This window comes from Epinephelus lanceolatus, chromosome 7 (genome assembly GCF_041903045.1).
Source record: "Epinephelus lanceolatus isolate andai-2023 chromosome 7, ASM4190304v1, whole genome shotgun sequence".
NCBI classification, from domain to species: domain Eukaryota; kingdom Metazoa; phylum Chordata; class Actinopteri; order Perciformes; family Serranidae; genus Epinephelus; species Epinephelus lanceolatus.
In genome coordinates, this window is record NC_135740.1 from 22,541,605 (window position 1) to 22,566,958 (window position 25,354).

At 37.8% G+C, this 25,354-nt stretch overlaps 1 protein-coding gene across 1 annotated transcript; it reads right to left on the reverse strand.

Annotated features, from left to right (window-relative positions):
* Positions 1-3,264: 3,264 nt before the first annotated feature.
* Positions 3,265-24,307, reverse strand: LOC117260480 (hemicentin-2). The gene is given in 12 exon segments (XM_078169306.1): positions 3,265-3,916; positions 5,821-5,928; positions 6,066-6,287; positions 6,378-6,635; positions 6,806-7,126; positions 13,000-13,254; positions 13,443-13,763; positions 17,221-17,478; positions 18,399-18,719; positions 22,262-22,519; positions 23,440-23,760; positions 24,160-24,307. Coding segments are annotated over 12 exon segments (2,874 nt in total). The 5' UTR covers positions 24,209-24,307; the 3' UTR covers positions 3,265-3,734.
* Positions 24,308-25,354: the final 1,047 nt, after the last annotated feature.

Genomic DNA, 25,354 nt, shown 5'->3' on the forward strand with positions numbered 1-25,354 from the left:
CAAATTAAAAAAAAAAAAAGGCCAGACTGCGGGATGATCTCCTCACAGAAATCTTTATATCTTTTTTATACTTTTTTTATAACACTGCATTTCTGAACATTCACACTGTCCCACAGAAAACATCTGTACTGCATAAATACCAAATTACACTTCAACGCTTCAACAATTTCGAATCAAACTATTGACTTTTTTGTCATATAGCTGACAAATTCTTTAAAAATCAAATCCTAAATCTTCTGATGGATATCTTTAATGTAAAACTGGCGTGCTCAGAGTTGAAGAATCGTCACCAGTCTTGGTTTTATAGCTAACTAAATTCAACCTGATGTGATAACATCACATGAATGTGTAACAACACTGATAAAATCATGTGGTTTTTATGAGGAAAAAAAAATCTGTAGTTATGATTCGATCAAACCTATCAAGAGATAAGGTGCAGCACTCTAACCTCAGTGTTGTTCACATATTAAAAAGGCTAAAAGCTGCATAATACTAAACAGTTTTGGTTCCCATTTAATCATCATACTGAACAAAGTAGGGCTGGCTGACAAGATGGCAAAAGGATTCTGGATTTTTGGAGCAGTTTTATCGCACTTCATTCATGTTGTCAATTATTTGCTCAGTAGATTATGTCGGTCAGAAGTTCGACTGTGTGGGTTCAACTAAATAAAAAGCTCTCAGGCAGTTGTTTAAGGACACTACAACTCTTATGAACCATAAACAGCAATTTTATGGCTCTGTGAATCAGCTGAATGGTAGTCCATGGTTATCAACCTTTAACCTCAAGCTATCAAACCACGCGAATCATGTAACCTCTGTCTTTAATTAAATCCAAAGCAAATAAAGAATTAAAAGCACATGGATTCATATGACCTATAAAAAATTAAATCTCACTAAAATTACCATCGGAAAAACAAATTGATAATGGCTGCTTTGTAAAGAAGTTATTTTGGTTAAAGCTGAAGTTACAAACCATTTTTAGATGGTGATACTGAGGTGAGAAAAGGAGGGTGCTCTGCCTGACAGTCAAAGGTTTGGTTGTACACTTTCTAACTTAGTCCACGCCCATATCAAAAGGCTGTTGGCACATGCAACAGCATGTGATTACAGCTTTAACAACTGAGTCCACCAGTAATGAGTCTTAAAACCCGGAAATGAGTTAGTATTTTACCACTCGTGGTTCCCTCGTCTCAAAGTCAGTGGGTTTCTTGAGTGGGTTTTTGGTTAGGTGCCTGAAGTTAAAGTACGTCAGTGAATACCCCGCTTGTGAACTTTGAAGCTTTGACATATTTTAACAAAGGCGGTTGCCAACATGTGGCTAAATGAGACTACAGGTCATCATCACACTAAGCCACGTCGAACACGGCTTTACAGTGTTGCTAGGGTGGTGACGTTTAGTCATGCTACCATAGCATAGCTTGTTGATAGCCTAACATTAGCTTTTTACCCCTGGCGATTACATTTAGGTTTCAGTAATCTTGAAAATGGTCATTTGTGGAGATTATCTTGCTGAACAAAACATGGTAGTAAATATTTGTTTTCCGCAGAGGTTATTTTCAGCAATAATCCAACATTAGGCCTATCCAACATCCAACAGGCTTTTTGACAAGGGAACCAGTGCAATGCTAACTTCCATGGCAGCCTACAGAAAACCATTGAGGAGCACTCGATATGAAACGTTATTTCTCCAAAATATTTACTATTATTTGCTTTGTTTGTACATTCTTCTGTCTCTAAGAGTCAAGAATTCAACCTAGAAAAATTAGGGCTTCAACAAGCGGTAACTTAATGCAAGACTTCATTCCACTTGCCAGTGCCTTCAAGTGTTGAACTATTTGTTTCTGCCCGTGCTGTATATTGCTACGTCCTCTGCAGTTGAGCACAACTATGAAAGCAAATAAGCGTCATTCATATTTCGAGCTTGTGAAATGATGTTCACAAGTAGTTTAGTTTAGCAGCTGTGGATATATTGTGTGATTGTGTGAAAAGGTTTTGTGCACACAGATGCAATTTGCACATATGATATTTTCAATAGGATGTTTCACCAAGTCTGAGAGAAGGACGCAGAAAGTCCCTATCTGTGAATGTGACACTGAAGTTACAAGTTATGAGCTAAAAGCTGCAAATTACAAGCACCAATTATGGAGGAGGCAGGAAAGCCAAGAGTCTGGGGGGTATTTAGATTTGTTACTAGAATAATTCAACGAGTACTGTATGATGTGGTCTCACAGTAATAATTGTCGAAAACAGCATTTCCAAGGGTCAATGTCATTACATAAAAGATTAAATTTTCTTGTGTATTATTGTCTGTTTAAGTCTGACTAACTTACCTGCCTAAGGCACGAAAAACGCTATAAATTACATATTGATCTACTTGTTATTCAGCTGACTTTCTATTGACCCAAAAACAGTTAGCATAAATATCCACAATGCAGAATAGTTCCACTTCCAGACTTGAAAGCTGCAGCTCAGAATTACACAAACTCTGAATGATTAATATCAGCAAATCATCTAAAATGAGAAAAAAATCTGATGTTAAAAGATAGACACACTGACTGCTCAGAGTGTGCAAAGTTGGTAAGTTCCTTAAAATGTGTCCCTCCCAGTTCTCCCTTTTGATTCAGCTCTTTTGCTGCTAAATCGAAACCCTGAGCAACAGCATGTTCTCTTGCAGGCTTCGTCTAAGATATAATATAATTAGACTGTGTGTTATCTGTCTCTGCATCTACTGAAAAAGACAAGTTCCCTTGCTATTTTTTTTTTATATCAGAGTAAAGATGATTAACACTGCACAGCCCATCCTTATGTATGACTGCATTAAGGGGGAACTGAACTGTTGAAACTGTCACACATATAATGAGGTAATAATAAAAAACACCCCCTGTAACTGATAAGACAGTTTTGCAAGACTGAGAAAAAAGCAGAAGTGTTTACATCATGGAAACAAATACGTGGTTACTGTGAGCTTCCTGAGAGGCAAGATATTTCTCTACAAGCTTATCTTATGGCAAAGCAGCCAATGGAAGGTAGCATGATCAAATCTGAAATAACTCCCACACACCGCACCAAACCTTTAATAAATGTACACTAACATAGGAGCATACTTATTTGATATACTCCAACCCTCAATTAACCCACCCACATCTATTTAATAAATACATTGTCATCTAAGTAAATGCTTATAAGTCTGAAATAAAGCCAATTTTGATGCCTTTGAAACACAGACCAACATAAACGTACTGATGACACCTGCCAATCACCATAGAGTGATAAAAACCAAACATACTGTTATTCTTAAAATTCATACTAATATTATTGCGAGTTTGCAGCATTTTAACAATCAAATAAAAGTAGATATGCTCATAAATAAAAACCAAGCCAATAAAAAAAGAAGTACAACATAATCTAAATATAAAGATAGTAGAATAAAAACTGTGGCACACATTTAAAAAATATTGAAAGTCTTGTTTTTCTTGAACATATTAAATAGTCCACAAAAACTAGTCTATTAAAAAATGGCCACATTGTGATGCAAATGATGGAGATGATACTTTGATGCACAGTCAACACAGAAGTACACATAAACTGGTGAATAATAATATCTATTTACATTTTTGCTATTAAACATCACGTTAAATTAAGATGAACAACTACAGTATTTGGCCTCTGGACAAACACCTCCTCCATCTTCAGTGGTGCGGTGAAGTCTTTGTGAAAACCCTGAACACCCTGAATCACCTGGCTTTACGGACCTTGGCGTACACACAGTCATCTCCCGCTGGCTCTACAGGCTGCCGAGGTCGCTCTGAGAACTTGACCTCGCCGTACTCCACCTGTGTCTCCTGCCTTTGCTGCATCTGCATCCCCTGCCGCTGCACGATCCTGACATTAGCATATGTCAACTCCTGGTCGTCTTCTGCAGAATGACAGGAAGAAGTGGCACAAGAACATTGAATTTAACAAAATATACTCAGTGTGTGTAGTGTAACAGAGTACATTTACTCCAGTACTCTACCTAAAGGAATACTTCACCCACAAAATGACCATTTGTACATGAATTAGTCATGTTGTACTTCCTTGAATTTGTGAGGAAAAATTTGTTTTTCTTACATGCCTCCACTGAAAATGGCAAACATATTGATCTATCAATTGACTGTGGACAAGCTTAACAGCAAAACTAATTCATAATATGCATTTACAAACTCACAACTTGCGCAATATGTCGTAAGCTCAGTACTTTCCAAACACATGCATTTTGTGGGAAAAAAAAACCTAAGTATTTTAAACTGAACTGAGAGTGAAACTTATCTATGCTCTCTTTAAAGCAGGACTCTGCTACTGAGGGTTTTCAGTGTAAAAGCATGTGTTTGGGAAGTACTGAGCATACAAGTGGACTAATGAGACTTGGATTATACTGCAGGTGTTGTGTGAGAGTTTTAAATCAGATGTTTTGATATAGTTTTGCTGCTGTTTAACGTGGTCCCCAATCAATCAATAAATCAAAAAATCAATATGTTTGCAGTTTTTGCGTGGAGGAAGAAGGTGACACAGCATGACTAACTGATTTACAAATGGTCATTTGTGGATGAAGTATTCCTTTAAGTACAAATTTGAGGTAATTGAGCTTAACTTAAGTCTTTTTTTAAATGCTTCTTTCTACTTTCAACTTTACTTTTCAAAGTAAGATAATGTTATGATATAGATTAAACTAGCCAACAATTGATACAAATAATTACTTAATTTACCATTTAGTAAACTGACAGAAATATGTTGGTAACTATTTGATGATAAATTAGGCTAATGTTGAAATCTTTAATGGTTCCACCTTCACAGATTCAACAACTTGTTACAGTTACTGTTACATAAAACACAGCAGATCATTTATTCACGCAAATTAATTTAATTAAGCTTTAAACATTTTATAACTTGGACTGTTCAGGGGACAAAACAGACATTGTGAATGTGTCACTTTGGTTTCTAGGTAATTGTGATGAACATTTCTCACTATTTTCACATTTTTTTTTACAAACCAAACTATTAACTGATTAATGGAGAAAATAATCAGCAGATGAATCCATAAAAAAGATCATTAGTTTATTATTTACTTTTACATTAATGCATTAGTAATAATAAATGTTTGCAGTCACAGGGGACATTTTTCTGCATTTAGTGCTTTTACCCTAACACTTAAAGTACATTTACTTGTAATGTAGTGGGCTAGGCTATTTTTACAGCTCATTATTAGTAGTTTTATTTAAGTCAAGGATCTGAATACTTAATCTGCCACTAAGTGTTTGTAGAAGGGATCGTTACAAAAAAGTTTTTTTTGACATTTTGGGAAATATATTCCCGACAACAGTAAGACAAAAAAGATTTCACTATGAAGTTTGTCAGTTAATGAGAAGCTACTTTTATGCTAGCAGATGGTTAGCTTTAGCACAAAGACTGGAAGCAGGGGAAAACAGACAACCCGAATGTCCAAAATTTATTTTAAAAATCTACCTCTAAAGTTTTCTATTTTATAAGATAAAGCATTGACTAAGGAGTTTTAGACTTTGCTGGTAGGTGTTTTTTGTTACTGTTGAACAGAGCAAAGTTAGCTGCTGTCCCCTGCTTCCAGTCTTTCTACCGAAGCTAACTGGCTAACAGTAGCTTCATGGCTAACTGACAAACACTACAGTGGCCTGAAGCTTCCCATCTTACTCTCTGCAAGAAGCACCCTACATGCACAGCTCAAAATGTCAGACTATTCTTGAATCTGTGAATAGAAAAACTGTGAATGCAGTAATGGGTTAGAAAAAAGGAAGTTCTGTTTTGAACCTTCAGGTTTGCTGTTCTTCTTTTTCCTCTGAGAACAGATGACAGCCACGCCGATCAGTAACAGCAGCACCAGTGCAGAGAGTACCCCGGCCATTATCGGCAAGTTGTCTGTTTCAATAACAAAAAAACACAAGAGACACAGATATTTTAATGTTAGCAGTCACTACAGGTGGTTTTTTGGAGACAGAAAAAGAAAAAAGGGGGAAATGACTTTATTAACTGCAGCAGAGTTTGTTTTCACTTACTATACCATGGGCCATCATTGCTGGGGGGAGTCACAGTTTGATTGGAGGATGTGATATTAGTGGTGGTGTGAAGTATGCTGACAGTCTCCTTACCCACAGTGGATGTTGCTGCGGTCGTGGTAGGAGTTGTTGTTGGCTCAATACACAGGGTGTTATTGGCTGCAAACACCCACTGTGATATGTGTGTCGCATTGGGTAAGGTGCAGTTAATGAATATGAAGCCTGAAGGAAAGAAACACATCAATGACTGATGTACAGTTAATCATCAATGTCATAATCATCAAACTGTTTATTACTCATGTTCTCACTCACCACAGTTAGTAATATTCATTTCTTTCATGACACTGCTGACATTATTCCTGACTGAGCAGACCAGTTGTCCTGAGACGTGTTGTTTCAGAGTGATGTTGGTGGTCTCAGTGTTTCCAGAGAGGAGCTCAGCATCTGTCAGTGTGTGTCCATCCAGAGTCCAGCTGTACTGAGGACTGTCCCCTCCCTCAGAGGAGCAGGACACCCTCATCTCTCCCTGCAACAGACACTCAGAGACCAGCAGGACAGAGGACACAGGAGCTGAAGGAAACACACTCAGATGACTTTTCATATTAACATCTTGGACATTTTATACAGTTTCTGATACAGAACAGGCCAGACAGAGATACAGATATATTTAGTTTAGCAAGAGAAAATGACATGAATGTCTTTCAATGTTAGTACATTTCCCAGTAAAAAAAGCTTTATACCTTGAATGGTCAACTGTAGAGTCCGCTGCTCTGATCTCTGCCCATTTGAATCATAAATTTCAAGAGTATATTCTCCTTCATCACTCCAGCTCAGGTTATTGATCCTAAATGTTCCATTACTGGGAGTAAATGATGATCTGTTCTCTATCACATTAGTCACAATCAGATTCTCTCTCCCACTGAATATTCCTGTTGTTTTGTTTGACCATTGGTATCTAAATATTTCTGAGGCGTTGTCCATCAGCCGGAGGACCACATTTCCTCCCAAAGCTCCATAACACTGAGCTCCATCCTGTCTGCCATCACAGTAGGTTTCCACACCTGGAAATTAAAAAAAATAAATTTGAAAAAAAAAAATCACAGTTTTGATAATTTAATATCTACAAAAGGAATAACCATGACAGGATTTTAGGCATATGCAAATATTATAAAGAAAAAAAAAAAGAAAGAAAAAACAAAGTGATAATAATAGTGGCTTTGGTGAAGCTTTGTCTCTCAGGCCACATTATAAAAAGTAATTTATTTTTGTGTAGGTGAGTGTTACACAGGTCTGTAACAGCAGAACAGTTGCTAACAGATGGTTCATGCGGCAATACATTTTTATAATTTCAGTTAATCTCATCCAGTCATCACCAACTCATGCTGTGTTTTTTTTCCTTCACACCGAGCTTAACTTTAAGTCATAGCAGAGATTCCAACTCTCCCATTGATACCAAATTATGTATCAGGCTGTATTTGGGGAAAATGTATAAAATGATGTGCTTGATATAAAAAATAGTAAACTCTAAATCATTTGTATAGTGATTATATGAAAGATATGAAAACATAGTTTCAGTACAGGCATGATATAAATGCAAAGACAGGGTACAATGTCATTCAGTGTTTTTGTTAAACATTCACATGACCTCAGTAAAGTAAGCGTTTATTGGATTAATTACATATCTGAACTGTCAGAGATGACGTGCTTTAATCCAAAAAGTGTGACTGTTGTTTTTACAGTACACACATAATGAAGAGGAACTGACCTCAGGATTTGTACATTTTCCTTGAAATAACTAGTCTTTTTTCTTTAAAGCGACTGAATCTTAAAAAGCTTTGATATCAGCTTCAAACAGTGTAGTTGATATTTATATGTAAAGAAGCTGTCATTTCTTCAGAGCCAACAGGTGTCTCCAGCCTGTATTTGATCTGCATTACTCATTACTGAGGAAAGTGTCTTTACTATTCTTGAAACCAATATCTGTACAAAAAGTTACAAAACATTGTATTCACATAATATTAAATCAAATATTAACGTGTTGTTGAACAGCTCACCATGACAGACTCGGAGTAGCATCAACAACAATCCAACCACAGCTTTCATGTCTCCTCTGTGTTCAGCCTCTGTTGATCCAGTCACCGGCTTCAAGACAAACTTGTCTACTTCACCTGACAGGAGACATGTATATCCTTCACTGAGCAGCCTGAAATGTGTCCTGTCAGTGATCCACCTCAGAGGAGAATGTGTGAAAACTTCAAGCGAACCTGAGCATGGTTGCATTCATATTTCTATAGACAGTGAGAAGAAAAGGAAGTGATATCAGTTTTACTTCCCCTTTTAGCCTCTGACATGATGGCCTCTGTATGTGATGGAAGGAGTGGGAGAGAGGGAAGCAATCCTCCTTCTTACTGAAAGAGGATTTGAGACTGACCGCTGACATTTCTAAGTTTACATCTGTCCATCTCATCACTTCTGACTAAATCAGTAGATATTTCTTTTCTCTAAATGAAAGATGAGTTAAATGTAATAAAGATTCTCAGGCTGAGGTGCTGTCTCACCCTCACAAACTGCCCTTAACACACCAGCAGGGCGTTATTAACAGGCCACGTTAAGCACATACAAATGATCTACACACATCAAACTGCATTTTAAATTCTGCTTTTGACAGTTTGCAGGGATTAAAACAAAACAGTCAAAAGAAAGACATGTGTATAAAAATACATTAAAGACATGTAGAATTTTGTGTCTTGGATTTACATAATGGAGAATAAAGTTCAGATCAACCTTAAAGTTACATGAGAAGAAATGTCACTGAGGGTTAAACAGTTAAATACTTGAAAACACATTGCTTGAAAATTTAATCAAACATGTGATTTGGTATAACTGAATACTGCAGTTGCATTTATGCTTTTACATAATGTGGCAGAACAACATTATATAGCTAAAGACTTTATTATTGATCGCTTAATGCCTTAGACCAAGAGTCTTTGCAATAATAAACCTATAAAACCACCTTCATTTGCGACTCTTTATTCCTGTAAAAACCATTTCAGTGGTGTCAGAGGTATAGATCAACAAGGAAAGATGGAGGGGGAAAAAAAGCAACAACATGTCGTCCCAAGGTGCTAAAATATGGACATTTACACTGTGCTGCTGGCCCACAGTGGTCTGAAAATCATGCTACTCTGTACTAACCTCTGCACTGTTCCTGCTTTAAAGTTCGCCTGTACATTTCCTTGTCACTCGCTTTCTGTCGCTGTGGTCTCTTCAGACTCTGTCGCCCTCCACTGGCAGCTGTTGATTACAGTTTTTCTCAGTTGCGTTAGTGCATTTCTCTGATCAGAATTAAAATTCTCATAACTGTTAGTTCAACCTCCACAACATTTAGTCATTTGTGCACATCATAGCAGCAGTGTCTCATTCCTTCCAACAAATTGCAAATGCTTTTGGACATGCATCAATTGCTTTCATACAATTCTCTGCTGTTTTATAACATTATCATTTGCTTATGTCATGTCAGTCAAAATTAACTATACTTATGAATGCTGAAAAGTCATTCACTATAAAACTAATAGTCCTCATTTCATTGCTTAAGTCATACTTAAGCAATGAATACATACAAAAATGCTGAACTAATTGTCAAAATCTGTCAAGCAAATTTTATACATTTCTTTATCATTTTTTCCTGAAAATGACTCCTAAATTGAATAATTTCTCTCAGGTGAACCTCAGCTTTCACTGATGAGGAGGAGTGTGTGAAGCATTAGTTGTAACCAATGATAAGCCACTTCTCCACAGTCACTCAAAGCTGAATCCCATGAACCTTCACTTGGCAAACACATATGAACCTAGCAGGACATAGTGTGTACCATTTCTACAATACTGTGACACAGAAATAGAAGGTCAACGTCGTGGAAGACGGGTGAGGATGCGGGGAGGAAGGGGAAGGGGACAGAACAGGGGAAGAGGAAGAAGAAGCCAAATATATAGGCGGATTCCTGATGAAATTAGGGCTACAGTTGTGGACCATGTTGTCAATCACAGCCTCACAATGGCTGAGGCTGGTGGAAGGATGCAGCCAAATGTTGGGAGAACCACTGTAAATTCAATTATTCAAACATTTCGTCAGGAGAACAGGTGTGTATATTGGACAGTAATTCAGTACTAAACAATCTACACTACTGTCATTGTGTCATACGTAAGTAATAAGTAAGTGTGTATTTTTCTTTTGCACAATGCTGCAAACAAATTAGAATTGCAGTAAAAATGTGACACATACGTATTCAGTGTCTTGTACTCTGTTACCTCACTAAATACAGTAATGTGTAACTTTACTGTAGTTTTCAAATGGCTGTGCAAATAGTGTTTAGTGCTGTCTTGAGTATTCTCAGGTAATGTCACCAAGATCTGACTTTTTTGCATTGGAAAACACTTACAGAGTAAACTGTCATAATGAAAACATGACAAAGCCTCTCTTGACTCTCTTGTTCATAAACAATGATGTCAGGACTTTTCATTTTGATGACACTGACACTTTCGCTGACATGAATACTTGCTTTTGAGGAATGAACTATCCATTTTGAGCAAGTGACACAGTTTTGCAGGTTATCAACAAGGTTGTGCAGTTTGCACTAATTGTTTTGAGAAATGCACTAACTCTTGTGCAAATGTTAATAGTGATGTGAGAAATGCACCAAAGCGATTGAGAAAAACTGTAAAGACAAATGCCCTAAAATATGAAAACACTTCTGACATTGCACCTGCAGCAATAAACAGTCGTATCGTACACTTAATATCTGCTGAAGCTGTTTCAGTGAAGACTCTAAAGACAGTTACAGATATATGATCACTTTTTATTGATCGTTGTTTTCCCTGAAATGTTTACATGTTGTCAACAGAGAGTTTTACTGAATACAGAATTATCCATTAGCAACAGTAACGCCTCGTTTTATTCAGTTCTCTGCAGTCATTAAAGGTACAGTCCGTGATCAACATGTCAACACAAGGACTTAAACAAATTAACTGATGACACATGACTCAGTGATTGACAAGTTTTTAATGAATAACACTAGAAAGCAACTAAATTAAAGTCTTTAATAATAAATGCTTTGGTAGTGGTAGAGCAGGTGCCCCATGTACAGGCTGTTGCCGCGGCGGCCCGGGTTCAACCCCGGCCTGTGGCCCGTTGCTGCATGTCACTCCTTCTCTCTCTCTCCCCCTTCATGCTTGTCTGTCCTATACATTAAAGGCTAAAAAGCCCCCCAAAATAAAAAAAATAATAATAAATGCTTTGAAAGGTTTTCCATAAACATGGAAGCAAAACAGACCTGTATTAGTAAATGTAATCAAATCAGAATAACACAAACTATTATTTACATAATTCAATCTTTAAGAGTTAAACCCTTTAATCATATATGAGAATATTCCCCTTATCTATATGGTGTACAATCAGAGTTTGGGCTTCAATAAACATGGTTACAAACATGCTGTGACTGCAAAATCACATTTAAACACACATAAATATTTACAGTCACTACATCATGTATCTATACAAAAGTGAGCACAAATTATCTATAAAACCTTAACTCTTGTCTTCTGAGAAAAATATCTGTTTCCAGTTTTGGACATTGTAATGACAATGTGGAAATCTACAGTAAAATAACTTCCAAATGGCATCAAGATTAGTTGCACCAGTGGTGTAGTGGACGGTATGCTCAGGTATACAGAGTGTACCCACCTCTTTCTCTGGCTGTTTACAGTTTACCCGCCTATCAGCCAAAAAGCCATTGAAATATATAAGAGAGTATCCCCACTTCCTCCCCAGTAACCTGCCCATCTACTTAGTAGTACACCCACCTCATCAGCTACCACCACATCACTGAGTTGCACCACTTAAATGACAGTATTTGCTTAATTCACAATATCACATGCTGTTTGAGGATAAACTGTGTGTGGAGCTGTGGGCGTCTAGATTCTTGTTTACTCTCCAGAGGCAGTGGTGCACTGAATCTCAAAACAAGACAGTCCTTTCACTGAGATTATTCTATATAAAGGATCTGACTTTCACCAAATCAACAACTAGTGAAGTGACCGAGTGAAAACAGTTTGACTCAGGATCATAGAACTAGAGTCATAACCTTTGTTCTGTCACAGCGTCCATAGTGATTCAAATGTAGAAAACACTCACAGTGCTTTTTAAAAGAAGGTTTTCATAGTGAGCTGCTGAGCAGAGGGCAAAAGTAAAGTAGAGAGGAATAAGAGAGAAGAGAATTTTCACTCAAAACTTGATCTTCACACCCATAAAGACACATGGCTGATCACAGCAGATATGAGACGACACTAAGGCGTTGGTTTCACACGTTACTGTAAAGTTCAGATGCAGAACTTCTCACTTCAACCATCATTACAGAGTTCTCTTCATGTCCCCTCTTACAGCGGACGCCAGAGCCTGCAGCCATCTTGTATTTCTTTTTCTTCCAAGCAAAAAAGACGCAGATCCCAATTAACACAAGAATCACCACAGCTGCTCTCACACCACATATGAGCAGGGAGTGATCTGTTTGGATAAAGAGACACAAAAATCGGATGTTAAGTTAAGACTGTGACAGGAGAGTTCGTTTTCACTTACTTAGTAACCAGGGCTCATCTCTACAGGAGGAAGTCATAGTTTGACTGGCATGTGATATGTGAGTGGAGGGTTTTATGGACACTTGTCACTTGTACAGTTTCTGTGGTTGTGGTAGGAGCTGTTGTTGGCCCAATACACAGGGTGTTATTGGCTGCAAACACCCACTGTGCTATGCGCTTCCCATTGGGTAAGATGCAGTCAACGAATGTGAAGCCTGAAGGAAAGAAACAGATGAGTTTAATCATCAGTTAATCATTCATGCCCTAAATCATCAAACTGTTGTCTGCTCATGTTCTCACTCACCACAGTCAGAAATGTTCATTTCCTTTGAGACACTACTGACTTTATTCCTGACTGAACAGACCAGTTGTCCTGAGAAGTGTTGTTTCAGAGTGATGTTAGTGGTCTCAGTGTTTCCAGAGAGGAGCTCAGCGTCTGTCAGTGTGTGTCCATCCAGAGTCCAGCTGTACTGAGGACTGTCCCCTCCCTCAGAGGAGCAGGACACCCTCATCTCTCCCTGGGACAGACACTCAGAGACCAGCAGGACAGAGGACACAGGAGCTGAAGGAAACACACTCAGATGACTTTTCATGTTAACATCTTGGTCATTTTATACAGTTTCTGATAAAGAACAGGCCAGACAGAGATACAGATGAGATATATGTAGAATATGAGATATAGTTTAGCAAGAGAATATGACATAAATGTTTATCAATGTTACTAAATTTCCCAGCAAAAAATGTATTTACCTTGAATAGACAAATCTAGAGTCCGCTGCTCTGTTATTTGTCCATTTGAATCAAAGACTGAAAGTTTATATTCTCCTTCATCACTCCAGCTCAGGTTTTTGATCCTAAATGTTCCATCACTGGGAGTAAATGATGATCTGTTTTCTATCCTGTTCGACACAATCAGATTCTCTCTCCCATAGAGTATTACTGTTGTTTTGTTTCACCATTGGTATCTAGATATTTCTGAGGCGCTGTCCATCAGCCGGAGGACCACAGTTCCTCCCAAAGCTCCATAACACTGAGCTCCATCCTGTCTGCCATCACAGTAGGTTTCCACACCTGGAAATAAAAGATTTAAAAAAAAAACAAGAGATAGAAAATTCTGAATAATAATATTTTATTCCATTAATTTTTTGAAAAACTGAAGAACTGAAAAAATATATGGGATTTATGCTTCTCTCAATGCAGACAGTGAAGTGTTCTGGTGCAGGAGAGACAAAAACAAATAATTGACAGAAAATCATTTCTCCTTAGGACTCGTGTACAAAGTTCCCTCCTCTTAGCAGTAGGCTACATTTAGTTATTGAGCTGTGTTTGCAATCCTCCCTTTTAAGTTCAGTAACTGAGTGAGAATAAAATCAGTCTAGAATACTGAATCTTTAAGTTACTGTCATATGTAAATAATAGTTATACACAAACCATCACTTAAAATCAGAGCAGAGAAAACTGTCAGTTTGTGTCAACATCATAGATCTATGGCAGTCAAGTGAAGACCAGAGCTGAAAAAACATATTTAATAATATCTAATTCATTTATGTGTTATGATTCTTCCCAGTGTGGGTCAGTATATCAGCTGCAACACATATCAATGAAGATGATGTACTTTTTAACGAGACTTGAAAATACTGTCACAGCTCACCATGAGAGACTCCCAGTATCATCAGCAACAGTCCGATCACAGCTTCCATGTCTCCTCAGACTCTGTTGACCCAGTCAGCAGCTTACACACAAAAGTTTCTACTTTATTTAACAGCAAACATGCACACACTAACTGAGCAGCCTGAAATGTCTTCTCTTAGTGATCAGCAGGAGAAAGGAGGCAGATCATTGTGGCCAACTGGTCACTTCCTCATTTATGTTGAGAGCAGTCTGACTAGATGGCATGAAAGCCTTAAAAGGATGCTGATGACAAAAAGTAAATAAATAAACAGAAGTCTGGAAGTGGTTTCTGAAGTTCTGTGTTTTGTAATTAGATGTTACATTTAACCACACACTACCAGGAAATCCTGTCATGCTACTCAAAAAGAAGTGGAACACAGTGTCTTCATACAGTGTAGTAACCATAAACACAGCATCTCCCACAAGACCTTTTCTTTTTTCTGTTATGTCCTGTTCAATCATCCTCCACATTCGAGACAGATGAACATATGGATTTTAAGATTAAAACTTTTACACAGTATTAACATGTGCAAAGTGTGACATCTTTTTATTTTCAATAAACTGAGTGGGAAATGAGACAACATGACAATGTAAGACACAAGATATTTCATTGCTAATACTTTCACTATAATATATACACAGGCAATGATATGTTACTGGTTCTGAAAACAACCATGAAGTCTCTGTAACTGACGTGAAACACAAATGTCTCTAAAATAAGATAAAATGTAAAAAAACAAACAAACAAACAAAAAACAAAAGCAACAATATGTCATCCCAAGGTGCTAAAATATGGACATTCACACTGTGCTGTTGGCCCACAGTGGTCTGAAAATCATGCTACTCTGTACTAACCTCTGCACTGTTCCTGCTTTAAAGTTCACCTGTACATTTCCTTGTCACACGCTCTCTGTCTCTGTGGTCTCTCTAGACTCTGTCGCCCTCCACTGGCAGCTGTTGATTAAAGACAAATGCCCTAAAATATGAAAACACTTCTGACATTGCACCTGCAGCAATAAACAGTCATATTTTACACTTAATATCTGCTGAAGCTGTTTCAGTGAAGCCTCTGAAGGCAGTTACAGATATGTGAACATTTTCCACTGATCGTTGTTTTCCCTGAAATGTTTACATGTTGTCAACACAGAGTTTTATTGAATACAGAATTATCCATTAGCAACAGTAACGCCTCTGTAAACCAGTAGAGGGAAACCTCACACCCACTAACTCTGATAATGAGTCTGGACGTTTTATTCAGTTCTCTGCAGTCATTAAAGGTACAGTCCGTGATCAAAATGTCATCAAACGGCCTCAAACAAATTAACTGATGACACATGACTCAGTGAGTGACAGGTTTTGAATACATAAGAACACTAGGAAGAAACTAAATTAAAGCCTTTAATAATGAATGCTTTGAAAGGTTTTACATAAACATGGAAGCAAAACAGACCTGCATTAGTAATTATAATCAGATAAGAGAAACACAAACTATTATTTACATAATTCAGTCTTTACGAGTTAAACCCTTTAATCATATATGGGATTATTCATCTAATTTATATGCTGTACAATTACAGTTTGGGTGTCAATAAACATTATTAAACACACATTAAATATATACAGTCACTACATCAAGTACCTATGTACAAAAGTAATGCAATAGTGCAATGAGAATGTGGAAATCTACAGCAAAATAACTTCCAAATGGCATCAAGATTAGTTGCACCAGTGGTGTAGTGGAGGGTATGCTCAGGTATACAGAGTGTACCCACCTCTTTCTCTGGCTGTTTACAGTTTACCCGCCTATCAGCCAAAAACACACCCATAAAGACACATGGCTGATCACAGCACATATGAGACAACACTAAGGCCTTGGTTTCACACGTTACTGTAAAGTTCAGATGCAGAACTTCTCACTTCAACCATCATAACAGAGTTCTCTTCATGTCCCCTCTTACAGCGGACGCCAGAGCCTGCAGCCATCTTTTATTTCTTCTTCTTCCAAGCAAAAAAGACGCAGATCCCAATTAACACAAGAATCACCACAGCTGCTCTCACACCACATATGAGCAGGGAGTGATCTGTTTGGATAAAGAGACACAAAAATCGGATGTTAAGTTAAGACTGTGACAGGAGAGTTAGTTTTGACATAAATGCCAGGGGTCATCTCTGCTGGAGGAAGTCTGATTGACGTGTGTATCTTAAAGGCTAAATGCTTTATTTTGCATGTAAGATGACACAGAGTGATTACACTCAACTTCAGGCGAGCAGAAATGATCAACATTTGTACTGAGTAACAGAATCACATGTGTCAAATTCAGCTCAAAACATCATCCTTTGAAAAGGTAAATGAACGCCACTTCAGTTCAGTCTCCCATTACCATCACCAGTGCTCGCAGTGATGACCACAAGGGTTGAGTGACAACAGGTGAGAATCCCAGTCCTGGAGATGGGATTCGTTCAATAATTAGTAGTTGTGTGTATCATTAGTAGTTCAATAGGTTGAACACTGAAAAAGATTCTGATTATTTGCTTTGTGTGTATGAGATGTAATGGTCACTGTTTATGAGTCAGGGGTTTACCTAACCTCCATTTTGACACTGAATTAATACATCAGCTTTCATTTCCCTTTTTGAAGGGTGGTGCCCCGAGGTGAACTTAATGCAAGTTACATTCAGTTACTCAGGATAAATGCTGATCATTTCTGATAACCTGAAGTTATCATGTGTGTCGCATTGGGTAAGGTGCAGTTAATGAATATGAAGCCTGAAGGAAAGAAACACATCAGTGACTGATGTACAGTTAATCATCAGTGTCATAATCATCAAACTGTTTTTTTACTCATGTTCTCACTCACCACAGTCAGATATTGTTATTTCTTTTGAGACACTGCTGACATTATTCCTGACTGAGCAGACCAGTTGTCCTGAGACGTGTTGTTTCAGAGTGATGTTTGTAGTCTCAGTGTTTCCAGAGAGGAGCTCAGCGTCTGTCAGTGTGTGTCCATCCAGAGTCCAGCTGTACTGAGGACTGTCCCCTCCCTCAGAGGAGCAGGACACTCTCATCTCTCCCTGGGACAGACACTCAGAGACCAGCAGGACAGAGGACACAGGAGCTGAAGGAAAAACACTCAGATGACTTTTCATGTTAACATCTTGGTCATTTTATACAGTTTCTGATACAGAACAGTCCAGTCAGAGAAACAGATGAATGTAGTTTGGAAAGAGAAAATGACATGAATGTCTTTCAGTGTTAGTACATTTTCCCAGTCAAAAAGTTATTACGTACCTTGAGTGATCAACTGTAGAGTCTGTGGCTCTGAAATCCTTCCTTCTGAATCAAAGGTTATAAGAGTATATTCCCCACCATCATTCCAGCTCCGGTTATTGATCCTAAATACCATCACTGGGAGTAAATGATGATCTGTTTTCTATCTCATTAGACACAATCTGATTCTTTCTCCCATCGAGTATTGTTGTTGTTTTATTTGCCCATTGGTATCTAAATATTTCTGAGGTGCTGTCCATCAGCCGGAGGACCACAGTTCCTCCCAAAGCTCCATAACACTGAACTCCATCCTGTCTGCCATCACAGGAGGTTTCCACACCTGGAAAGTTTCAAACATAAGTTGTCACGATAATGACAACGAGACATTTGCTGCAGCTGTTTCTCTGCCAGACCACAGTTTGCAACACAGCTTGTACTTGAGGTTTTTCTTACGTTCTACTGTACTCATACTACATTTCAGGAAGAAAATATTGCAGTTTTTCCTACTCCATTTATTCCTCAGTGATTACTTTTCAGATTCATATTTCACATGAATATGCGATACAATAAATATTCAATAAAATATAAGATGCAGTGACAAAGATGGAACGAGCCAAAAGACTGCAAAGATGTTGAAATTAATACTTTAAGTACATTTTACATTTACATTTTGCATAAGACATAGGCATGTTTAGTTTAGCAATAGAATATGACATGTATGTCTATCAATGTTACTAAATTCCTCATTTGGTAAACAAAGTTATTTACCTTGAATAGTCAAATGTAGAGTCCGCTGCTCTGATATCAGTCCATCTGAATCATAGATTGTAAGTTTATATTCACTGTCATCATTCCAGCAAAGGTTATTGATCCTAAATGTTCCATTACTGGGAATAAATGATGATCTGTTTTCTATATCATTAGACACAATCAGATTCTTTCTCCCAATGAGTATTACTGTTGTTTTGGTTGACCAGTGGTATCTAGATATTTCTGAGGTGCTGTCCATCAGCCGGAGGACCACAGTTCCTCCCAAAGCTCCATAACACTGAGCTCCATCCTGTCTACCATCACAGGAGGTTTCCACACCTGGAAATAAAATAACTACTATAATAAATAACTAAATATTAAAAAATGAGATAGAAAAATATAAACAATATTATTCTATTCCATTGATTTTTGAAGAACTGAAAAAACGATATGTGATTTATGCTTCTCTCAGTGCAGACAGTGAAATGTTCTGGTGTCAAACAAAGTGGTTTTGTAGGTTGTTTAGGAACTCAGACCAGTTTTTACCTTTTTTACCTTGATACATGCTACTGGGGTTTTAGTTTCAATATTCATTGATTGTGGACTCTAAAGAAGAAATACAGCAGGTGTAGCTGAACAAAAAAAAATTGGAAAAGTTATGATGGACTAAATGGGATCTGTTTCTATGTAAGACTGAACTGTGTCTCTGTGGACAAATCAGTGAAGGAAACATTTTGGTGCAGCAGAGCCACCTCCTCTTAGTAGTAGGCTACCTTTAGTTATTGAACATATTGTATTTCTGCTGTATCAGCATGTTGTAACTGTGACTGAGATTATGATTTAACATTAGCTTAAGAGCTGCGTTTGCAATCCTCCATTTTAAGTTCAGTAACTGAGTGAGAATAAAATCAATCTAGAATACTGAGGCTTTGATAAATATTCACTTAAAATCAGAGCAGAGAAAATTGTCAGTTTGTGTCAACATCATAGATCTATGGCAGTCAAGTGAAGACCAGAGCTGAAAAAACATATTTAATAGTATCTAATTCATTTATGTGTCATGATTCTTCCCAGTGTGGGTCAGTATATCAGCTGCAACACATATCAATGAAGATGATGCACTTTTTAACGAGACTTGAAAATACTGTCACAGCTCACCATGAGAGACTCCCAGTATCATCAGCAACAGTCCGATCACAGCTTCCATGTCTCCTCAGACTCTGTCGACCCAGTCAGCAGCTTACACACAAAAGTTTCTACTTTATTTAACAGCAAACATGCACACACTAACTGAGCAGCCTGAAATGTCTTCTCTTAGTGATCAGCAGGAGAAAGGAGGCAGATCATTGTGGCCAACTGGTCACTTCCTCATTTATGTTGAGAGCAGTCTGACTAGATGGCATGACACCCTTAAAAATATGCTGATGACAAAAACAAAAACAAAAAAAATGTCTTGAGGTGGTTTCTGAACTTCTGTGTTTTATAATTAGATGTTAAATTTAGACATACAACAGCAGGAATTTCTGTCATTACACTAAAAAAAGAAGTGAAACAAAGTGTCTTCATACAGTGTATAAACCATAAACACAATATCTCTCATAAGATCTTTACACAATATGTACATGTGCACAGCGTGACATCTTTTTATTTTCAATACATTGCTGGGAAATTACATTACAGAACAGGCCAGGCATAGATACAGATATATGTAGAATATGAGAAACATGTAGTGGAAGAGTAGAATATGACATGAATGTCTATCAGTAACACTCAGTTTCTCAGTGGTTAAAAAAGCTATATCCTTAAATTGTCAACAGTAGAGTCACCTGTACTGATCTTGGCCCACAGTGGTGTGAAAATCATGCTACTCTGTACTAACCTCTGCACTGTTCCTGCTTTAAAGTTCACCTGTACATTTCCTTGTCACACGCTCTCTGTCTCTGTGGTCTCTTTAGACTCTGTCGCCCTCCACTGGCAGCTGTTGATTAAAGACAAATGCCCTAAAATATGAAAACACTTCTGACATTGCACCTGCAGCAATAAACAGTCATATTTTACACTTAATATCTGCTGAAGCTGTTTCAGTGAAGCCTCTGAAGGCAGTTACAGATATGTGAACATTTTCCACTGATCGTTGTTTTCCCTGAAATGTTTACATGTTGTCAACACAGAGTTTTACTGAATACAGAATTATCCATTAGCAACAGTAACGCCTCTGTAAACCAGTAGAGGGAAACCTCACACCCACTAACTCTGATAATGAGTCTGGACGTTTTATTCAGTTCTCTGCAGTCATTAAAGGTACAGTCCGTGATCAAAATGTCATCAAACGGCCTCAAACAAATTAACTGATGACACATGACTCAGTGAGTGACAGGTTTTGAATACATAAGAACACTAGGAAGAAACTAAATTAAAGCCTTTAATAATGAATGCTTTGAAAGGTTTTACATAAACATGGAAGCAAAACAGACCTTCATTAGTAATTATAATCAGATAAGAGAAACACAAACTATTATTTACATAATTCAGTCTTTACGAGTTAAACCCTTTAATCATATATGGGATTATTCATCTAATTTATATGCTGTACAATTACAGTTTGGGCGTCAATAAACATTATTAAACACACATTAAATATATACAGTCACTACATCAAGTACCTATATACAAAAGTAATGCAATAGTGCAATGAGAATGTGGAAATCTACAGCAAAATAACTTCCAAATGGCATCAAGATTAGTTGCACCAGTGGTGTAGTGGAGGGTATGCTCAGGTATACAGAGTGTACCCACCTCTTTCTCTGGCTGTTTACAGTTTACTCGCCTATCAGCCAAAATCACACCCATAAAGACACATGGCTGATCACAGCACATATGAGACAACACTAAGGCCTTGGTTTCACACGTTACTGTAAAGTTCAGATGCAGAACTTCTCACTTCAACCATCATAACAGAGTTCTCTTCATGTCCCCTCTTACAGCGGACGCCAGAGCCTGCAGCCATCTTTTATTTCTTCTTCTTCCAAGCAAAAAAGACGCAGATCCCAATTAACACAAGAATCACCACAGCTGCTCTCACACCACATATGAGCAGGGAGTGATCTGTTTGGATAAAGAGACACAAAAATCGGATGTTAAGTTAAGACTGTGACAGGAGAGTTAGTTTTGACATAAATGCCACGGGTCATCTCTGCTGGAGGAAGTCTGATTGACGTGTGTAGCTTAAAGGCTAAATGCTTTATTTTGCATGTAAGATGACACAGAGTGATTACACTCAACTTCAGGCGAGCAGAAATGATCAACATTTGTACTGAGTAACAGAAATCACATGTGTCAAATTCAGCTCAAAACATCATCCTTTGAAAAGGTAAATGAACGCCACTTCAGTTCAGTCTCCCATTACCATCACCAGTGCTCGCAGTGATGACCACAAGGGTTGAGTGACAACAGGTAAGAATCCCAGTCCTGGAGATGGGATTTGTTCAATAATTAGTAGTTGTGTGTATCATTAGTAGTTCAATAGGTTGAACACTGAAAAAGATTCTGATTATTTGCTTTGTGTGTATGAGATGTAATGGTCACTGTTTATGAGTCAGGGGTTTACCTAACCTCCATTTTGACACTGAATTAATACATCAGCTTTCATTTCCCTTTTTGAAGGGTGGTGCCCCGAGGTGAACTTAATGCAAGTTACATTCAGTTACTCAGGATAAATACTGATCATTTCTGATAACCTGAAGTTATCATGTGTGTCGCATTGGGTAAGGTGCAGTTAATGAATATGAAGCCTGAAGGAAAGAAACACATCACTGACTGATGTACAGTTAATCATCGGTGTCATAATCATCAAACTGTTTATTACTCATGTTCTCACTCACCACAGTTAGTCATCTTCATTTCTTTTGAGACACTGCTGACATTATTCCTGACTGAGCAGACCAGTTGTCCTGAGACGTGTTGTTTCAGAGTGATGTTGGTGGTCTCAGTGTTTCCAGAGAGGAGCTCAGCGTCTGTCAGTGTGTGTCCATCCAGAGTCCAGCTGTACTGAGGACTGTCCCCTCCCTCAGAGGAGCAGGACACCCTCATCTCTCCCTGGGACAGACACTCAGGGACCAGCAGGACAGAGGACACAGGAGCTGAAGGAAAAACACTCAGATGACTTTTCATGTTAACATCTTGGTCATTTTATACAGTTTCTGATACAGAACAGTCCAGTCAGAGAAACAGATGAATGTAGTTTGGAAAGAGAAAATGACATGAATGTCTTTCAGTGTTAGTACATTTTCCCAGTCAAAAAGTTATTACGTACCTTGAGTGATCAACTGTAGAGTCTGTGGCTCTGAAATCCTTCCTTCTGAATCAAAGGTTATAAGAGTATATTCCCCACCATCATTCCAGCTCCGGTTATTGATCCTAAATACCATCACTGGGAGTAAATGATGATCTGTTTTCTATCTCATTAGACACAATCTGATTCTTTCTCCCATCGAGTATTGTTGTTGTTTTATTTGCCCATTGGTATCTAAATATTTCTGAGGTGTTGTCCATCAGCCGGAGGACCACAGTTCCTCCCAAAGCTCCATAACACTGAGCTCCATCCTGTCTGCCATCACAGGAGGTTTCCACACCTGGAAAGTTTCAAACATAAGTTGTCACGATAATGACAAAGAGACATTTGCTGCAGCTGTTTCTCTGCCAGACCACAGTTTGCAACACAGCTTGTACTTGAGGTTTTTCTTACGTTCTACTGTACTCATACTACATTTCAGGAAGAAAATATTGCAGTTTTTCCTACTCCATGTATTCCTCAGTGATTACTTTTCAGATTCATATTTCACATGAATATGCGATACAATAAATATTCAATAAAATATAAGATGCAGTGACAAAGATGGAACGAGCCAAAAGACTGCAAAGATGTTGAAATTAATACTTTAAGTACATTTTACATTTACATTTTGCATAAGACATAGGCATGTTTAGTTTAGCAATAGAATATGACATGTATGTCTATCAATGTTACTAAATTCCTCATTTGGTAAACAAAGTTATTTACCTTGAATAGTCAAATGTAGAGTCCGCTGCTCTGATATCAGTCCATCTGAATCATAGATTGTAAGTTTATATTCACCGTCATCATTCCAGCTCAGGTTATTGATCCTAAATGTTCCATCACTGGGAGTAAATGATGATCTGTTTTCTATCTCATTAAACACAATCTGATTCTTTCTCCCATTGAGTATTACTGTTGTTTTGGTTGACCAGTGGTATGTAAATATTTCTGAGGCGCTGTCCATCAGCCGGAGGACCACAGTTCCTCCCAAAGCTCCATAACACTGAGCTCCATCCTGTCTGCCATCACAGGAGGTTTCCACACCTGGAAATTAAAGATATTAAAAAAAATGAGAAAAGTGAAAAATTGTAACTGTGACTGAGATTATGATTTAACAGTAGCGTAAGAGCTATGTTTGCAATCCTCCCTTTTAAGTTCAGTAACCGAGTGAGATTAAAATCAACCTAGAATACTGAGGCTTTGATTTATTGTCACATTTAAATATTCACTTAAAATCAGAGCAGAGAAAACTGACAGTTTTTGTCAACATCATAGATCTATGGCAGTCAAGTGAAGACCAGAGCTGAAAAAACATATTTAATAATATCTAATTCATTTATGTGTCATGATTCTTCCCAGTGTGGGTCAGTATATCAGCTGCAACACATATCAATGAAGATGATGTACTTTTTAACGAGACTTGAAAATACTGTCACAGCTCACCATGAGAGACTCCCAGTATCATCAGCAACAGTCCGATCACAGCTTCCATGTCTCCTCAGACTCTGTCGACCCAGTCAGCAGCTTACACACAAAAGTTTCCACCTCACCCAAAGCACACGTGTATATCCTTCACTGAGCAGCCTGAAATGTGTCCTGATCCACCTCAGAGGAAAATGTGTGAAAACCTTGCACCGACCAGACTGTTGTTGTATTCATCTTTTTATAGGCAGGGAGGAGAAAAGGAAGTGATAGCAGTTTCACTTTCCCTGTCAGCCTCCAACATGACGGCCTCTGTATGTGATGGACTGAGTGAAAGAGAGGGAAGCATTCCTCTTCTATACTGAAAGAGGATTTGAGACTGACAGCTGACATGTCTAAGTTTACATCTCTCCACCTCATCATTTCTGACAACATCAGTATTTGATATTTATTAATAGCTATTTGGGTATTTTTTTTATTGATCATTATTTTTCCTGAAATGTTTACGTGTTGTCACCAGACATTTTTACTGCATTCAGCATCATCCATTAGCAACAGTAACACTTCTGTAAACCAGGAGAGAGAAACCTCACACAGACTAATACTGATGATGAATCTGGAAGTTTTATTCAGTTCACTGCAGTCATTAAATGTACAGTCCGTGATCAACATGTCAACAAGAAGGCTTAGCTGATACACAAGTGATTTGACAACATTAGAAAGCTCGTACAATTAATTGCTTTGAGAAGTTTTACATGATTACTTTTTGTAAACATAGAATCAAAACAGAGCTGTATATTTTAAAATAAAATCAGATGAGAAAAACTAAAAACTATTATTGACATAATTCAATCTCTAAGATTGAAAACTTTAATCATCTATGTTAACATGTCCATAATCTAAATTGTGTGAAAAAACTACAAATTGAGCTTTAATCAGGCTTTGAATGCAAAGTCAACATTTTATGCCGGCAGTAGCTCCAGTCCCACTCTTGTGAACACGATATCTCAAGAACACTTTGAGGGAATTTCTTCAAATTTGGCACAAACATCAATCTGGACCCAAGATTGAACTGATTAGAATTTGGTGGTCGAAGGTTAAAGGTCGAGGCCACTGTGACCTCACAAAAACTGTTTTTGACCATAACTAAAGAAATAATGTGACCAGATGACAGTTTATATCCGACAGGTCAAAGGTCAATTTCACTGTGACATCA